Raw genomic sequence first — 14,751 nt, 5'->3', positions numbered from 1 at the left:
AAATGTAACTTTAAAAAAAAAAGTACTCTGGGACTATCTCCATCAATACCTGGAGAGTTCAGTTCTTACAGCAGCAGCAATATTCTGTCTGGACACTGCATTTACCACCAGTTACCCGAAGATGGCAGCATGGTTTTGACAGAATATTCACAAAGCTCTGTTTTTACTATGCTGTATAGACAGAATAAACATATACGTATGTACAGGAAACAGTATTATATACCACTGTTTTTTTCTTTATCACATTTTCAGCCTTGACAGATCGTGGTGCCTCTCTCTCCCAACTTGGCTGTGCTCGTCTTTGCTGATAGTAGAGGCTGGTCTGGTTCCTCCAGTGCTGTGTGGATGACAGCTACAGCTCGGTGAACCAGTAGTAGCCCTGTCAATGTGTGGCAACTGGAGGATGGGTTGTATGTATTCTGATGGCTGATGGTGACTATTTCTTTGGGTGTTCACAATACATGGAAAAGTCAGTAGATCCTGTAGTTATTGTATATGATGAGGTGCATGATGAGTGCAATCATCAGTGACTGTCTGTGTGTCATCATCTGTGTGTGAATGATTGGCTCCATGGCCATTATTGATATTCATAAGGGATCTCTCTCTCTAAACCTGGGGTGTTGTACAGGTACACCCATTGGGTGGTCCAGGCTGATTTGCACCAGAAAATTAAGAAAAACAAATATAGATGGATGGATAGATACTGTAGATCAGCTTTGAAATGGGAAGATGTCTTCAGAAAGGATAACTTGCATAATGTCTTCATTTTGATTATCATTTTTTAAATCCCTACCACCTGATTGGAGTACAGGGAAGAAAATAGTTCTTATTGTACAGCTATTTATTGTACTTGGTATATTGAACTTCAGCTTCAGTTGTTGGCAGTTCAGCAGTAGTGAGGGCCTGTACGCTCTCTCCCTCTCTCTCTGAGTGTAGGGGGGCAGTCAGTTTGATGTACCTGTACCGCTTGTTAAGTCTGACGTCAAAAGTGACGTTTAGCCATTTCCGGGTTCAAACCAGAAATTCTCCGCACCATCGTACCTGTAAACTACAGCGGTAGAATGACAGTTTAATCGTTTTTTAGACTCGGATCTATTCATACAACAAGGGACACTTTCCCGTTTTCTCCATATTGTCAGGGTATTTGAGCCTCGGAAAAGCGCTATATAAATATAATTAATTATTATTATTATTTCTCCATTTCGAAGACAGCGCCTCAGCCAACTTTGGCCCCGGAAACACGTCACGACTTAACAAGCGGATTGGCAAACATTGAATCTATGCTGCAGTAGTCGTCTATAAAGAAATGGTAGTGGCTAACAAGAATTACAGCAGAGATGTCCTGTCGGAGGAAATGTCAAGTTTATTTTGAAAAATAACTTTGAATAATGATGTAATATTGAGATTCCCTTGCAATACATTGTACAATATACAATACAGTGCCTTCGGTAAGTATTCACCCCCCTGCATGTGTTACAAAGATTTAATTTATTTTGTTATCTACATTTTAGAAATATAAATATTTACTAAGTAATCAACAATGAAAAGCTGAAATGTCTTGAGTCAATAAGTATTCACCCCCTTTTCTGTGACACTGTTAAGGCCAAATGCAAACATGTCTTCAACAAGTTACTCATCTGAGTTAAATATACAGTAAAACAAAAAATATATATATAGGGTCTCTGATTTGCATGGGAATCAATGACACACTGTGTGGATCAGGTGTCATTAGAAACTGAGAAGATGGAGAGGAACAACACTGCTCAGGAATGCTACCCTGAGGCCTGGGGAGACTTACACAAATCTACAAAGTTGAATGGCTGAATGATCCAGCACATACAATGCAGTCTCTGCACTATCCCTTGTGTGAAGAATAGTGGTAGACGTTATGGGTATGCTTGTCACTGGAAGGGACAGGCAGTTTGTCAGGATCAAGAGATAATTATGAAATGTGTCATTGATTCCTCTGGAAATCAGAGACCCTATAAAAACAAATATACTTATTCCAAAATCACAACTATTATCCTCGCACTCGAATAGACTCAATTCAACTTATTGAGTAACTTGTGGCAGACATTTTGGCATTTGAGCTAATTTAGGAGTGTCATACTGTAGCAAAGGAGTGAATACTTATTGACTCAAGACATTTCAGCTTTTCATTTTTTATTATTTTGTTGACATTTTTATTTGTTGTATGTCAGTGAGAAAACAAACAGACATGCCTAGGGGGGTGACTACTTACTGAATGCCCTGTACACAGTTATCATCTTCTCTTATCTGTAGTTTCCAGACAGACACAACATTCATCACACACATGCTGACAGTTCCCACAAATGTCCTTTCTACTTTGATTAGAGTATTTCGAGGTAAAAAATACAATTTGTTACAACATGAATACATTATTGTTATTACATTATGAGTCAATTATGACAGAATAGTATGTAATATAGCACTGTACTAAACTAATATTAGTGTCACAATGTTAATATTGCTGAAATACATATCCTGAATAACAGACTCTCTTGCTCTTTGCTTTTAGTGTTCTTTCAGTTTTAGGATGAGTGGCTTGTAAAATATTAACCTGATGGCCATCTTTTTATTACTTATTTTATTACTTATCTTGTAAGTGTTTAACTGGTAGTTACTTACTGTTCACTATGAAAGTATTGTTGGTAACTAGCTAGTACCATATGGTGAATTTGGTTATTTTTCTCTTATACCATTTTACCATAGTAAATATTTGGTCATTTTTATACCATAAAAGACTTTTGTTTTTTAGTTCACCAATACAATACATTATATATTCTTTCTGTCTGCAATAAGACTGGAACCCATCAGTGATGGTGCAGTGGAACCCATCAATCAGTCACACGTGATATAACAGTGGATGCTCAATCATTGTTAGCCTGTCAAATAAAACCTGTTCCATGTCCAGATCAAATAACATGTCTAACACATGAGCAGCAGTCGATGATGAAATATAAAATGTTTTGTGATATCTAATGATTCATGACGTCTCTTGACATCCATGTTTATGAGGGGAACATTAGAAACCTTAGAGCAATGCAAGGATTTATGGAAGTCTCCACATCTGGAGACTAATGTTAGGCTAATGGATCACTATGGACTATCTGACAGCAGGCATCAACGTAGCAGTGGTTTTGTCTTTAGTGTAATCTTGAGCCCCCATCACCAACATGATGCATGTCCATAGACATAGGTATTTACAGGGACATATCTCCCCTCTTCTACATACAAGGTTACTGTACACTACATGCAAACACAACACACAGCATACACTGCAATCTATCATCTCCACATACTGTACATAGATCCTTATGGTACACATAAACAAGAAGATCATTCTCACTAAATGAAACTCTGAAACTGAACTATGTGTGAAATGCATGTGTATGTTTCACATGTGTTTATGGGAGTGTAGGCATGGTTTATCTCACTGTACACTGCCCTCACATTCAGACCTAGGTCCAAATAGTATTAATAGTAAATAGTATTATTTTTCCAAACATTGAGTGTTTGCTTGGCCTTACCTGGAGTGCCAGGTGGACAGGCTATGAGACTGTTCCATTGTACCAGGCAAACTCAATCAAACACAGTTTTCAAGGATTTCCATATTTGAACCCAGATCTGCTCTCATATCAGTGAATCACCAGTAATAAGTAAACAACATTAAAGAGATGCTACAGGATCCTTATCTTCGCTAATTCTGCAAAACTACATAAAAGTTAATTTTTAATTAATTAATTTTGCCATTTAGCAGACACTTTTATCCAAAGCGACTTACAATTACGTATTACAGGGACATTCCCCCTGGAGTAACTGAGGGCTAAGTGCCTTACCCAAGGGCACACTAGTAGTGGTGTGGCTTCAGGCGGGATTTGAACTCACAACCTTCCGATCACAAGTCCAACTCACTATCCACTAGACCACCACTACCCCAAAAGTCAAATGTGGTTTCAATGTTTGACTGTATAGTTCATGACATCATTGTTCTAATTAGACCACACAATCCTAAGTGTAAGGCCTCCAAACCGCAAAAAAATCAGCGTCTTTGAGCCTCGGAAAAGCGGTATATAAATGTAATGAATTATTATTATTAAAATAAGCGATTGTGTGTGTCGGGAGGTGTGCCCCTCTATCCAATCAGGTCATTTCTTGATAATATTCTATATCATATTTCCGGGACCCTTTTTTGGCTTGTGACGGGTAATAGAACTAGTGGTTGAAATTATACAGAAATCCTGTTTCATCTCTTTAATGCAGTAGACCTTAGCAGCCCAGTTTGCAATGAGTGAGTATCTTTACCATAGTGAAGAACGAGATACAAGCCATCTTCTTTATTGTGTTCCTGTAATCATAGTTTTTGTGGAAGTAAATGCACCTCATATAAATATATACATTTTCCCTTATCTGAAACAATACAATCCCTTACTTAATAAGAATATGACCTCACAAGACATGTACAGTAAGACCATCCCTCGTTTTGTTTTCTTTTTACTCCTCACATATTGTCATCCATCACAAGTGTTCTCCCTCTCATCCTTCGTTCCATTCTTCTTTTCCCCGTCCAGTATCATAGCAGTCTCTTCCAACTTGGGGCCATGTGTTTCATATCTGCATAGAAAACAAAGAGTGTCAGTGTAGGGGCAGTGTTCCAATAGTGTTGCCTCTTCACCTTTATGTAATATCTTGACTGTCTTTAATGTCTTATAATCGTAAAGCATATTGTCGCTGCTAAATGAGCTTGGCCTGTAAGCGAACAAGTTAGTGATATAATCATGTCATATAATATTATAGCAATTGGTATTCAATACAAATACATAATAATAACAATGATCTCATTGATTAAAATAATTTACTTTACCTATTTATACAGTAGGTATAGGACTTAAGAGAATGAATGTAAGAGAATGTAAGAGAATGTCAATTAGATAGATATCTCATGAATTACCAGATAGTTACAACCAAATACACACTGGTTTTTATGTTTTTTCAGCAGGTAATGTATGGTGGGTTTGATGTATTGAAATATCTTGTGATAACATAGAGAATGTTGGCTCACAGCAGAACCTGTACCTGCTTGGTCATTGGGACCAGAGGAAGTCCAGTTTCTGATGGCCCAAGGCGATCATCGAGCTCCTGTTTCTCCCTGGTAGTTCCACTGGTCCCAGGTCAGGTCTGTAGGGAAATAGGACAATATTATCAATGGTAACCAATGACAACAATAGTGTCCCAAGCAGCCTGGAGAGAACACCTCTCCTTTCAATGGATACCTTGGAATATCTAAGGTTGCTCAACGTTGATACTATTCAGAAGATCTGCCAAATCCAACACAATTACCCACAGACTGGAGTAAGATATACAGTTTACACATAGCAATGCAGGGAGACCAGGATAGGTTTTCCACATTAATTCCTGTCCGACAGAGGGTCTCCCCTTTGATTCATCTGGCATAACATCCATATCTCATTGGACCACTTAATACTTGGGGAATTCTCCAACTCCTCAGAGCATACCAAAAACCTGACACGACAGCCTCTCTGCTATTCATCTGGGTTGGTGAGGAGTGCCCCACTCTAATTATGTGGAACACGGTGTAGAGCCACAGATATCTGTTCTTTTCACAAGCCTTGCAACTCCCACCAGATTCCTATGTTCTCAACCCACTCAAACAAAGGAATACCACAATTCATCCACTCACACACCCATCTAGCATTAGAGGCGGGGGGGCAGAAAGAAATCTGAATTTTGACGTGCCAAGAACCTGTCATAGTTGGTCCTCGCCTTAAGTCGCTGGAGCTGTCGACACTTTCTATCCGAAAATATCATCAAGCCTTTTTTTTATTTTGCTGGCATGAATTTCGGAGTGTAAAATAGTTCGCATACCATCAGTTTAAAAAATGAGGGAGGGAGGGCACTTTCAGTGTTTTGAACTTCTACCATTTTAACTCAGCAGTACTCGTCACCAATTACAGTCCAGAGCTGAGAGCCAATGTATTTCTTTCTGAGGAACTTTGCAGAGGTCTGAGCAGGTATGGACTAGACTAGAGTGTTTTGGTGAGATAAAAAAAACATCTGGCCTGGGTCACTGCATAGTCTCTCCCTGACACAAATACACTTGTACTGAGTATGTTTTTATGTCATTGTGACATTGTTCTTGTGGCATACATTGTGGCATTTAGAAGATGGGTGTCACTACAAACACAGTCCAGCTTTACTGACTGCCAATGACACTTCTCTGTGAAACAGTAGACGTGAGAAGGTAGACATTCTCCTCACCGGTAGAGCTGTGGACAGGACATCTTCAGGGAGTTGGTGGTGAGTCCAAGCTTGCTTTGGTTCCGCAGTTTGGTCTTCTTCACCAGATCCTTCACTCTGCCCCACGTGTGGTTCTCACTCAGCTACAACACAACCACACACACACACACATATGATTAGCTTTATAGGCTGTATAGGCGCTTGGCTGAATCATGTTTATATGTAACATAACTGCCCAATTCTAGTTATACCATACAGTACTATGTAAATGATCTTATATAAGATCCCTCTCCCTCAAAATATAATCCGTCACCACACCATATATCTAAAAAAAAAACAAACTTTACTGTAACACATGGATCAATCCTTTATTTATTATTATTATTATTCCCTGTGGAATATTTATTTGGATTAAACAATCTGCTCTCTATGTCACTACAGATTTAATTATTTGGGTAATATGAAATATACAGTGCCAGGGCCGCCACTACGTACAGGCACATCACACAGAGTGTGTAGGGCACCCACCCCCCCCTGTTCTGCCAGGCCTGGTGAGCATTCTTTGGTCATCCCCTGAAGTACCAGCCTGTTTGAAGTATACCAGCCTGTTTCTGAAGTACCAGCCTGTTTGAAGTACCAGCCTGTTTGCAATTGCTGCGCTTACCAGTGCTTTTTTTTATTTTTAAAATGATGTTACTAACTGTTCATTTTGGAAAGTCTAAGGTTTATGGCTTTGATTCTGATCATCATTTCTGATATTTCAGCTTCATAATGGCTTTCTTGACGTCTCTTTGGTCCTCATGTTGACAGACGCCAATAGCAGACTCCAAAGGCAAATGTATTACCTAGAATCAATACTAGACATTCAAAACGTCTCTTATGTCTGCACATGATGTGATGGTACACACATCACTAACCATAAACACCTGTCAAGCCTCTGACACTGTGTATAACTTTTATTTTATTTACTAAAACTTTACTTTAACCTCTTAGAAATTGATTGGAGTATAGAGCTAAAAATAATACTTAGAGGGCATTGTTTATGACATGAAGTACCAGGAACCAGGGAGGCAGGGATTCTCCTCTGGAAGACATCTGTGTCTAAACTGTCATCTGTGTCATAATGTTGAGTCATCGTTTTGAGCGCTCCGAGCCCCATGTTCCGGCTAGTTGATCACCGAAGAGGAGTGAGGATGTTGAGCAGAGCCCAGTGAGTCAGAGTAGGGATGCAGCAGGGATGGATGACTCACCCGTCTGTGATGGGCAGAGAGGCCCTCGTTGCTGTCACAGAGACAGTGCGTGTCCCCTTCCGTATAGCTCCTCCAGTTCAGACTCCTCCTCCACAGGGGCACCAGAGGCTGGCAGCCGCCCTCACCAATCTCTGCCCACAGATATATATATATATATAGAGAGAGAGAGAGGGGGGGGGGGGAGGAAGGGAGAGAGAGAGAGAGAGAGAGAGAGAGAGAGAGAGAGAGAGAGATGATGAGTCATGGGAGGATGGAGAGATAGCTATGTGGGGGGAAACAGATATGACCTGTGATGTGAATCAGCAGTCTCAGTGGTCCTCTGCTTTTGGGCCATGTGACCAGACCAAGAAAAACTCCTGAGGAAGAATTGTGTCTTCTTTTGGCTCTATACTCCAAAGGTTTTTTAAAATGGATTTAAAATCAAACAACTACTATGAGGTTAAAACAGATTTAATTCAATGTTTTTGAAATTACAACAATTTTTTTATACATAGTCCCCATATTTCAGGTATTGGAAAACTGTCTTGACAGGTGTTTCTGGTTTGTCACGTGTGTTTTGTCACATCAATTGTGCTGGCATAAGAGTGTTGTCAATGTCTAGTATTGATTCTACACTTTGCATTTGCCTTTGGAGTCTGATATTGGTGGCTGTCAACAAGAGGACCAAAGAGACGTCAATGAAAGTCAAGGAAGCCACTACGAGGTTGAAACCAATCAGAAACATAGTCTAAACCTTACACTTACAAAAATCAACAGTTTGGAACATCAGTAAAAAAAATAAAGAAAGCACTGGTGAGCTATCACACATGGGCTGGTAGGCCAAGGAAGACTTGATGTGACTTGATGACCAAGAATGCTCACCATAATTAAGAAGAAACCCAAAACACACTGTCACACAGATCAAAAACACTCTCTAGGAGGTAGGCGTGAATGTGTCAATGTCACACAGATCAAGAACCATCTCTAGGAGGTAGGCGTGAGCAAATGCCTCCAAATTCATTGGATGGTGCTTCATCATACAGTAAGACAATGACCTAAAACATACTGACATAGGAAAGTGGAAAGGTTTTTGCCGGCCAAGTAAATCTTTAGATTTACATCCAATTAAAAATGCATTTCATTTCCTCATGATAAGATTTTAGGCAAAACCCTCAAGACAAGCAACAACCGAAGATGGCTGCAGAGATACCCAGTGTCTGATAGGGTCAATGGGTCGCAGTTATTGTATGCAAAGGATTGTCGACCGAATACTAAACACGAGTGCTTCATTTTCTTCATATACTTTTGGAGCACTGAAATAGGCAATTAAAATGTTCTGTACTTTCTAAATGGTGAACCCAATCTGAAAAAATAACAACAACGAATGGTATGATACTAAAAGAAGACAAAATGCTTCCTCTTTCCAGTACTTAGGGTACTGTATGTTACCTCCAAAAGCAAAAATGTCTGGAATTTGCCTCCTGCTCAAGCAATCATTCCTCTGTCCCCTCGAGACTGTCACCTGAGAGAAAGTGAGCTGCTCCCAAAACAGCGTAGTAAAAACATTTTGGGAAATGACTTTGTTGCTGAGTGACTGCCTTTGCTCGGAATGTGATATGATGAAAGGTTTTACCTTTTGGGCGAACAAAAACACACCTGAGGTCACCTACGGTCATAATATTATTATGAAACCCAATAATCAGTAACGCTTTTCAAATAAACCCATTAGGCCTATGTCGTGTATTCTTATTGGTTATGAATCAAAGAACAGTTAGTTTAAGACAATTTAATCAGTTACAGGCAGATTTATACATTACATGCGTTCCCCATGGACCTCGGGTGGGAAGAGAACGCTCCCTCTCTCTCTCTCCCCGTTCCGCTCCAGAGGGGAGGGGCCAGCGTGTATGTGTGTCCCTGCCCAACCCCCAAAGGTCCCTGCTGGTCATCTGGTTGCCATAGAACCCTCATTGCTAGAGGGCATCATGTCCCTGCATGCCCCGGTATGTGTGTGTGTCTAAAACATACTACATATTCATACATAGATCATACATACTACAGAAATATACGACACATCCCCCCTCGGACCACCCAGAGGGTGTTTTTTTTTTTTTTTTTTTTTAAATAAAATTAAAAATTAAAAAATAAACAACAACAGACAGAAAAACTACACCAACACACAACACAAGAAGCACAATAACACAGACCAACCCAGGACCAGTATTAGGAACCAAAGATATCATAAACAAAAAATAAAAAACAACCAATAATAAAAAGAATTTTGAAAATAACAATCACAATTAAACTAAACACAGTTCATCATGCACAAATCAATACAGAAACTTCCAACGACCGATGTTTTCTTTGTCCTTGAAGCGTCAGGGTCAGAGGTTACTAGCACTTGTACCCAGTTGGAGAACAGCCTTTACCGCTGTCTCAGATTGATAACACTTTCATAGTCAGCAGCTTCCATTTTCGTTGCGCTAGGAACAGAACCTCTTTCCTATCTTTGCATAACCACTACATCACTTCTCAACTGACATCAATCCCATACGATATAGAAATAAACAAACAATACACAAATAATGACATTCAGTTATCATAACACATAATTCCCCAACAGTAAGCACAGGACAAAGGGAATGCATTAATGCATAGATCTTCACCTCAGGTGAGGACTAGTCTTCTGAAAAGTTCATTAACGTGGACTGAGTGACTGATTTTCCAAAAACAGTCAATGAGGCCCTGCCTTCTAAGAAAGTCAAAAATCATGTCTGCTATAATAGGTGCTCCTATCCTAGCAAAGTAAGTTTCCCATGCCCCTAAGACCGTTTCCAGCCATGCTATCATCTGCTGTCCATTCCCGTCGTTCCCTTTGATCTGCTGCTTCACTACCCTATTCATAGTCTTTAATCTTTTCCTAACTGGTCGTCGTCCGTCAGTGTCATTGAGGTTCAGGCAGCCGCCTGGTCCCCTCCCACGCTGATCAAGGTCTGGGGAGTCGCCCTCAGCATCATCTGAAGCATGGTGCAGGCACTCGCCAGCATCCCCAGTAGCACAGGTGTCCAGGCTTTGGACACTCCCAGGCTGGACCTCCAGACTGTCAACCCTCTCTGCTTCGTTAGTTTCTGGTTTATTGGCATCTGGACAGCTTTCCACTGTCCCCTCGGTTTCAGGCACTGCCGGTAATGTCACTGGCTGTAACACTGGCATTGCCACTGGCTCTGGCAACACCACAGCATCTCCTCGTAGCTCCTCCTTCTCAGGTTCTCTGGGGACCTCGGCACCTGTTGGCACAACATCCTGCCTACTCTGTACATCCACCCCCCTGTCCACCACCCGTGGCCCTATTGGGGTAGGGATATGCCCAGACACCACTGGTGTACCCACTCTGATGTTGTTTCTCCAACAGACCCCACATTGACCTAAAGCATGGTCAATCTGTTCCATCAAATATGGACTCCAAAACCCATATTTCTTGGTAATCTTGCGTCTTACCTCCCCCCTAGCCACATGTGCTAATCCATGAGCTTCCTGTATTAACATGCCTAATAAATCTGAGGGTGCTACAACCAACCCCTCATGATTCCTCCATAGACCTGTGTCATCCTGACTTGCCCCCCTTGCTAGCCAAACGCTCTTGTCTAACGTAGTTACTCTACTCTGTAACATCAATAAATCCTCAAGTGTGACCATGCCCTGTAATTGCTTTTCATGTGTGACCAGAAGACCTTTACCTGCCTTGTCTGCTCCTGTAATGGCTTTGGCTGCATCCTCTGCAGCCCTGTTACCTTGTGTGACATGTGATGAGTCAGACCTGTGTGTGGCACACTTCACTATGGCTAATTCCTTTGGCTTCATCATGGCTTGTAACAGCTTCATGATCTGTGCGTGATGCTGTATAGGCGTACCATCAGTTCTCTTAAAACCCCGCCCCCTCCATACAGCTCCATTAAAATGACAAACATTATGTGCATAGGCAGAGTCGGTGTACACTGTCACTCTCCGTCCGGTTCCCAAGTTGCATGCTTCCGTGAGGGCAATCAATTCAGCCAACTGAGCTGAGCATGGCTGAGGAACTGCCTCAGCCTGTTCTACAATAAACTTTGAATTCTGTGCTTTAACTAAGGAATACCCAGCGCACAAAGTTTCTCCTACCCCGTAACAAGACCCATCAACCCAATATTCTATATCAGCTCCCTTTAAAGGCAAAGCTTGTAGGTCTGTTCTATGCTTAATCACTCTGGCTGTCGATGGAATCTGAGCACCGGATGGCACCGTCACCTGACAGCCGTCAGGTGTGCATTTTACTGTACAGTTCAATTGGCATAGAGCATCTCTCCCTAGCAGCCCTGTTGGCGTGTGTTCTGACACAAGTGTTGACAGAGTTGCTCTCTGTCCCTTGTACTCTAAGTCTACAAGCTCAGTTGTAGGAATCAGCTGTTTAATTCCCTCAAATCCGATTGTCTTCACATATTCTCTAGACATAGGGAGGTGCGTGGCGCCTTCAGGCTTCTGTGTCACCACCAGCTGGCACCTCCCACTCGGATCTTCCGGGCACCCCTATAGGCCAGCTGCTGGGCCTCCGTAAGGGTTCATCACTCCTGGAGCAGGTGTAGTAGGGGGCCAATATCCTCCTCCTTGGCTCCCCCCTGCGCCCCCCTGGGGCCTGTTGCAGCAGGCACAGGCTAGATGTCCATTCTGGTCGCATTGGCATGGTTCTAGCATCTCCTTCCCTGCTGCTGTCCATCCCCCTGGTGGTGGTCCTTGGCCAGGCTGTGTGTACATCTGGTATGGAACCGCTTGCACCCCTGGTGGCCCTTGTGGGTATGGATACCCCCCTTGTGGCCCCTGTGGGTAGGACTGGTAAGTAGCAGGATACCCCCCTTGTGGCCCCTGTGAGTAGGACTGGTAAGTAGCAGTCTGCACTCCAGGTGGCTGTTGCTGTGGGGCTAAAGCCTGCACTCCCTCTATGTTCCTCTCGCTTTCAGTCAATTGCAAATGAGTCAATATTCTGAGGGATTCTTCGTCTCGTGCCTTCTGTATCTGAATGTTCTTTCGATATAACTCAACTTGATGAGCTACGTGGTCTATATAAACAGCTTTGTTCATGTGTCGTAGCCCCACCACTTCTGCTAGCTTATCCTTAACTGGGGTAGGAAGCCCTTCTTGTATTTTTTCCCTGATTATGGATTTTTCTAAGGGGTTATCTTCAGCGTCTTTCCCTGTCACACTTCTCCATTGAGAGTGCACACGGGCAACATAACCCCTGGGATTCTCATCCCCCCCCAGTGGCTTCACAATGATATTGTCTGGGTGAATGTGAGTAGGGTAGGTCTCTCTGATTGCTTTCCACAGCCTGCCTCTGTTTGCTGCGAAGAGCTCTGGATCATAAACTGATGTATTGATATATCTATGAAGTCCTGCCTTCATCAATATTTCCTGCATTGTATCCAATCCTGCAATAAAAGCTAAGAGTCTTTTCAGGTCTCCCATCGCGGCCTGCGTTCCTGTCAGTATCACGTCGACCTCTCGCGTCCACGAATGTCCTCCCTCTTGAAGAACTGGGAGTTTCTCGATCACTTCAGACAAATCTGTATGATGCCACGGATGATATTCCATCTTGTTACCCCGAATCAGCACTGGACAGTTCTTTAATGTATTTGATGACATTCGGTGACAATCTCCCTCTTTCTCCGGGCGTCTTCTCCCACCTTTCCTTTCGGCTGTGGCTATCATCTTCCTGACCTGCGCGTTGTAGCCTCCATCTGCATTGTCGTCATCACTTGAGTCTTCACTGCCATCTTCGCTGTCATCTTCCTCGTCACTCCTGTCGTCCCCTTTTCCCCTTGGCTCCTTCTTCTTCTTCTGGGAATGATCCTCCAGTGCCTTAGCATATGGAGGGGGACTGGAGGCAGGACACAGGTCTGGGGATGAAATGTTCAGTTTCTGTTCCAGTGTTCTGGCCAATTCTTTTTTCTTTTCCGGTTCCATCTGAGCTATTTTCTGTCCCTCTACCTTAAATAGATCTAAAATAGCTAACTCTAACTTGCGTTTCTCTGATCTAATCTTTCCTCTTTGATGTGCTTTGTGCCCATTGATAAGTATCTCCAATGTTGCAATTAATTGTAAATTAAGGCTGCCCTCTTTCGGCCACGGCTGTTCAATGTATGCCCAACGGCTATTCCATTTCGTAGACATTTTGCTAATTTCCCTAACAAGAGGATTCATTTTTTCCACTACAGCCATAGGGGATAACGTAGCCAACATTCCACGATGTTCACTAATATCTTTTAACAGCTTCGTGGAATTCGACCCCATTCTACTTGCTCAATATGCTGACAATATTCTATATTAGATAAGGTGTACGCTTCTTACAACCCACCTTCCTATTGTCTTGTTTGCTAAACAAATGCTAGTCCAATATAACTGTATTAACCGTCCCCACAAAACCCTGCAACTCAGAATAACAGATTTGCCTCTTGTGTATGTCAGTGCAGTATTAACTTAAATCTAATAGCTGTGTAAGTACTTTATACTTAAATGTGTTTCCTAATTGTTTATGAATATGTGTCACTTGATTACTCATTCAATACTAATTACAGTTCTGGTCAACACAATTATTAAATCACAATGGCTGGTCACACCTAAGTATTCACTGATCCACAAAAACCCTTTTACTGCTCAACTATCAAATATGTACTATTCTGCTATTCCTTAATCAAACACTGTGGAAATGACCTAACTAAAATAAAATATGTAAATTACAAATATTAATTACAACCTGTAAATAAATCAACTGTTAAATGAAAGGAATGAATGATTAGTTAGAATTATTCATTGACACTTCATTGATGCAAACCTGTGAAGTCATTCAGCTATTTATCAAAATATCAAAAAAGGAATGATTATCATTAAATTATCACAAAACAATTGATCAAAGTTTTGTGAAACAGATAATGAATGATCTGAATAATTAATTCAACCAATTAGTAATTAATTAAATTAATTAAAGTAATTTAATATAGAACAATCATTTAAAAACATCAATCTATGAGTGATCTCTACAGATCTCTCGTCAACATTCTATGCAAGCAGGCAGGGCCGTTTTATTGGGGTCTGTGACCCTGCTGTGATTCTGCTCAGGGAAAGCAGCCTTGTCTAGGCTCACGCACAAATTGCCTCATATGCTTTGAATCTAACCTAAAGTCACAATCTATCTTTACTTTTAACAAACTATGACAAA

General features: G+C 41.5%; 1 protein-coding gene across 1 annotated transcript in view; it reads right to left on the bottom strand.

Moving 5' to 3' along the window:
* Positions 1 to 4,532: 4,532 nt before the first annotated feature.
* LOC308157762 (uncharacterized protein) overlaps positions 4,533 to 14,751 on the bottom strand; it is a gene marked incomplete at both ends in the record, with an annotated part of 38,912 nt that continues 28,693 nt past the window's right edge. The window contains 3 exons of the mRNA XM_080531369.1: positions 4,533 to 4,635; positions 6,301 to 6,422; positions 7,530 to 7,660. Coding sequence (XP_080387495.1) covers positions 4,533 to 4,635; positions 6,301 to 6,422; positions 7,530 to 7,660 — 356 coding nt within the window. The remainder of the gene's footprint in view (positions 4,636 to 6,300; positions 6,423 to 7,529; positions 7,661 to 14,751) is intronic.

The sequence above is a fragment of the Nansenia antarctica genome (assembly GCF_963989245.1).
Source record: "Nansenia antarctica genome assembly, chromosome: 1".
Lineage (NCBI taxonomy): Eukaryota > Metazoa > Chordata > Actinopteri > Argentiniformes > Microstomatidae > Nansenia > Nansenia antarctica.
This window is presented reverse-complemented; position numbering and strand designations above follow the sequence as displayed.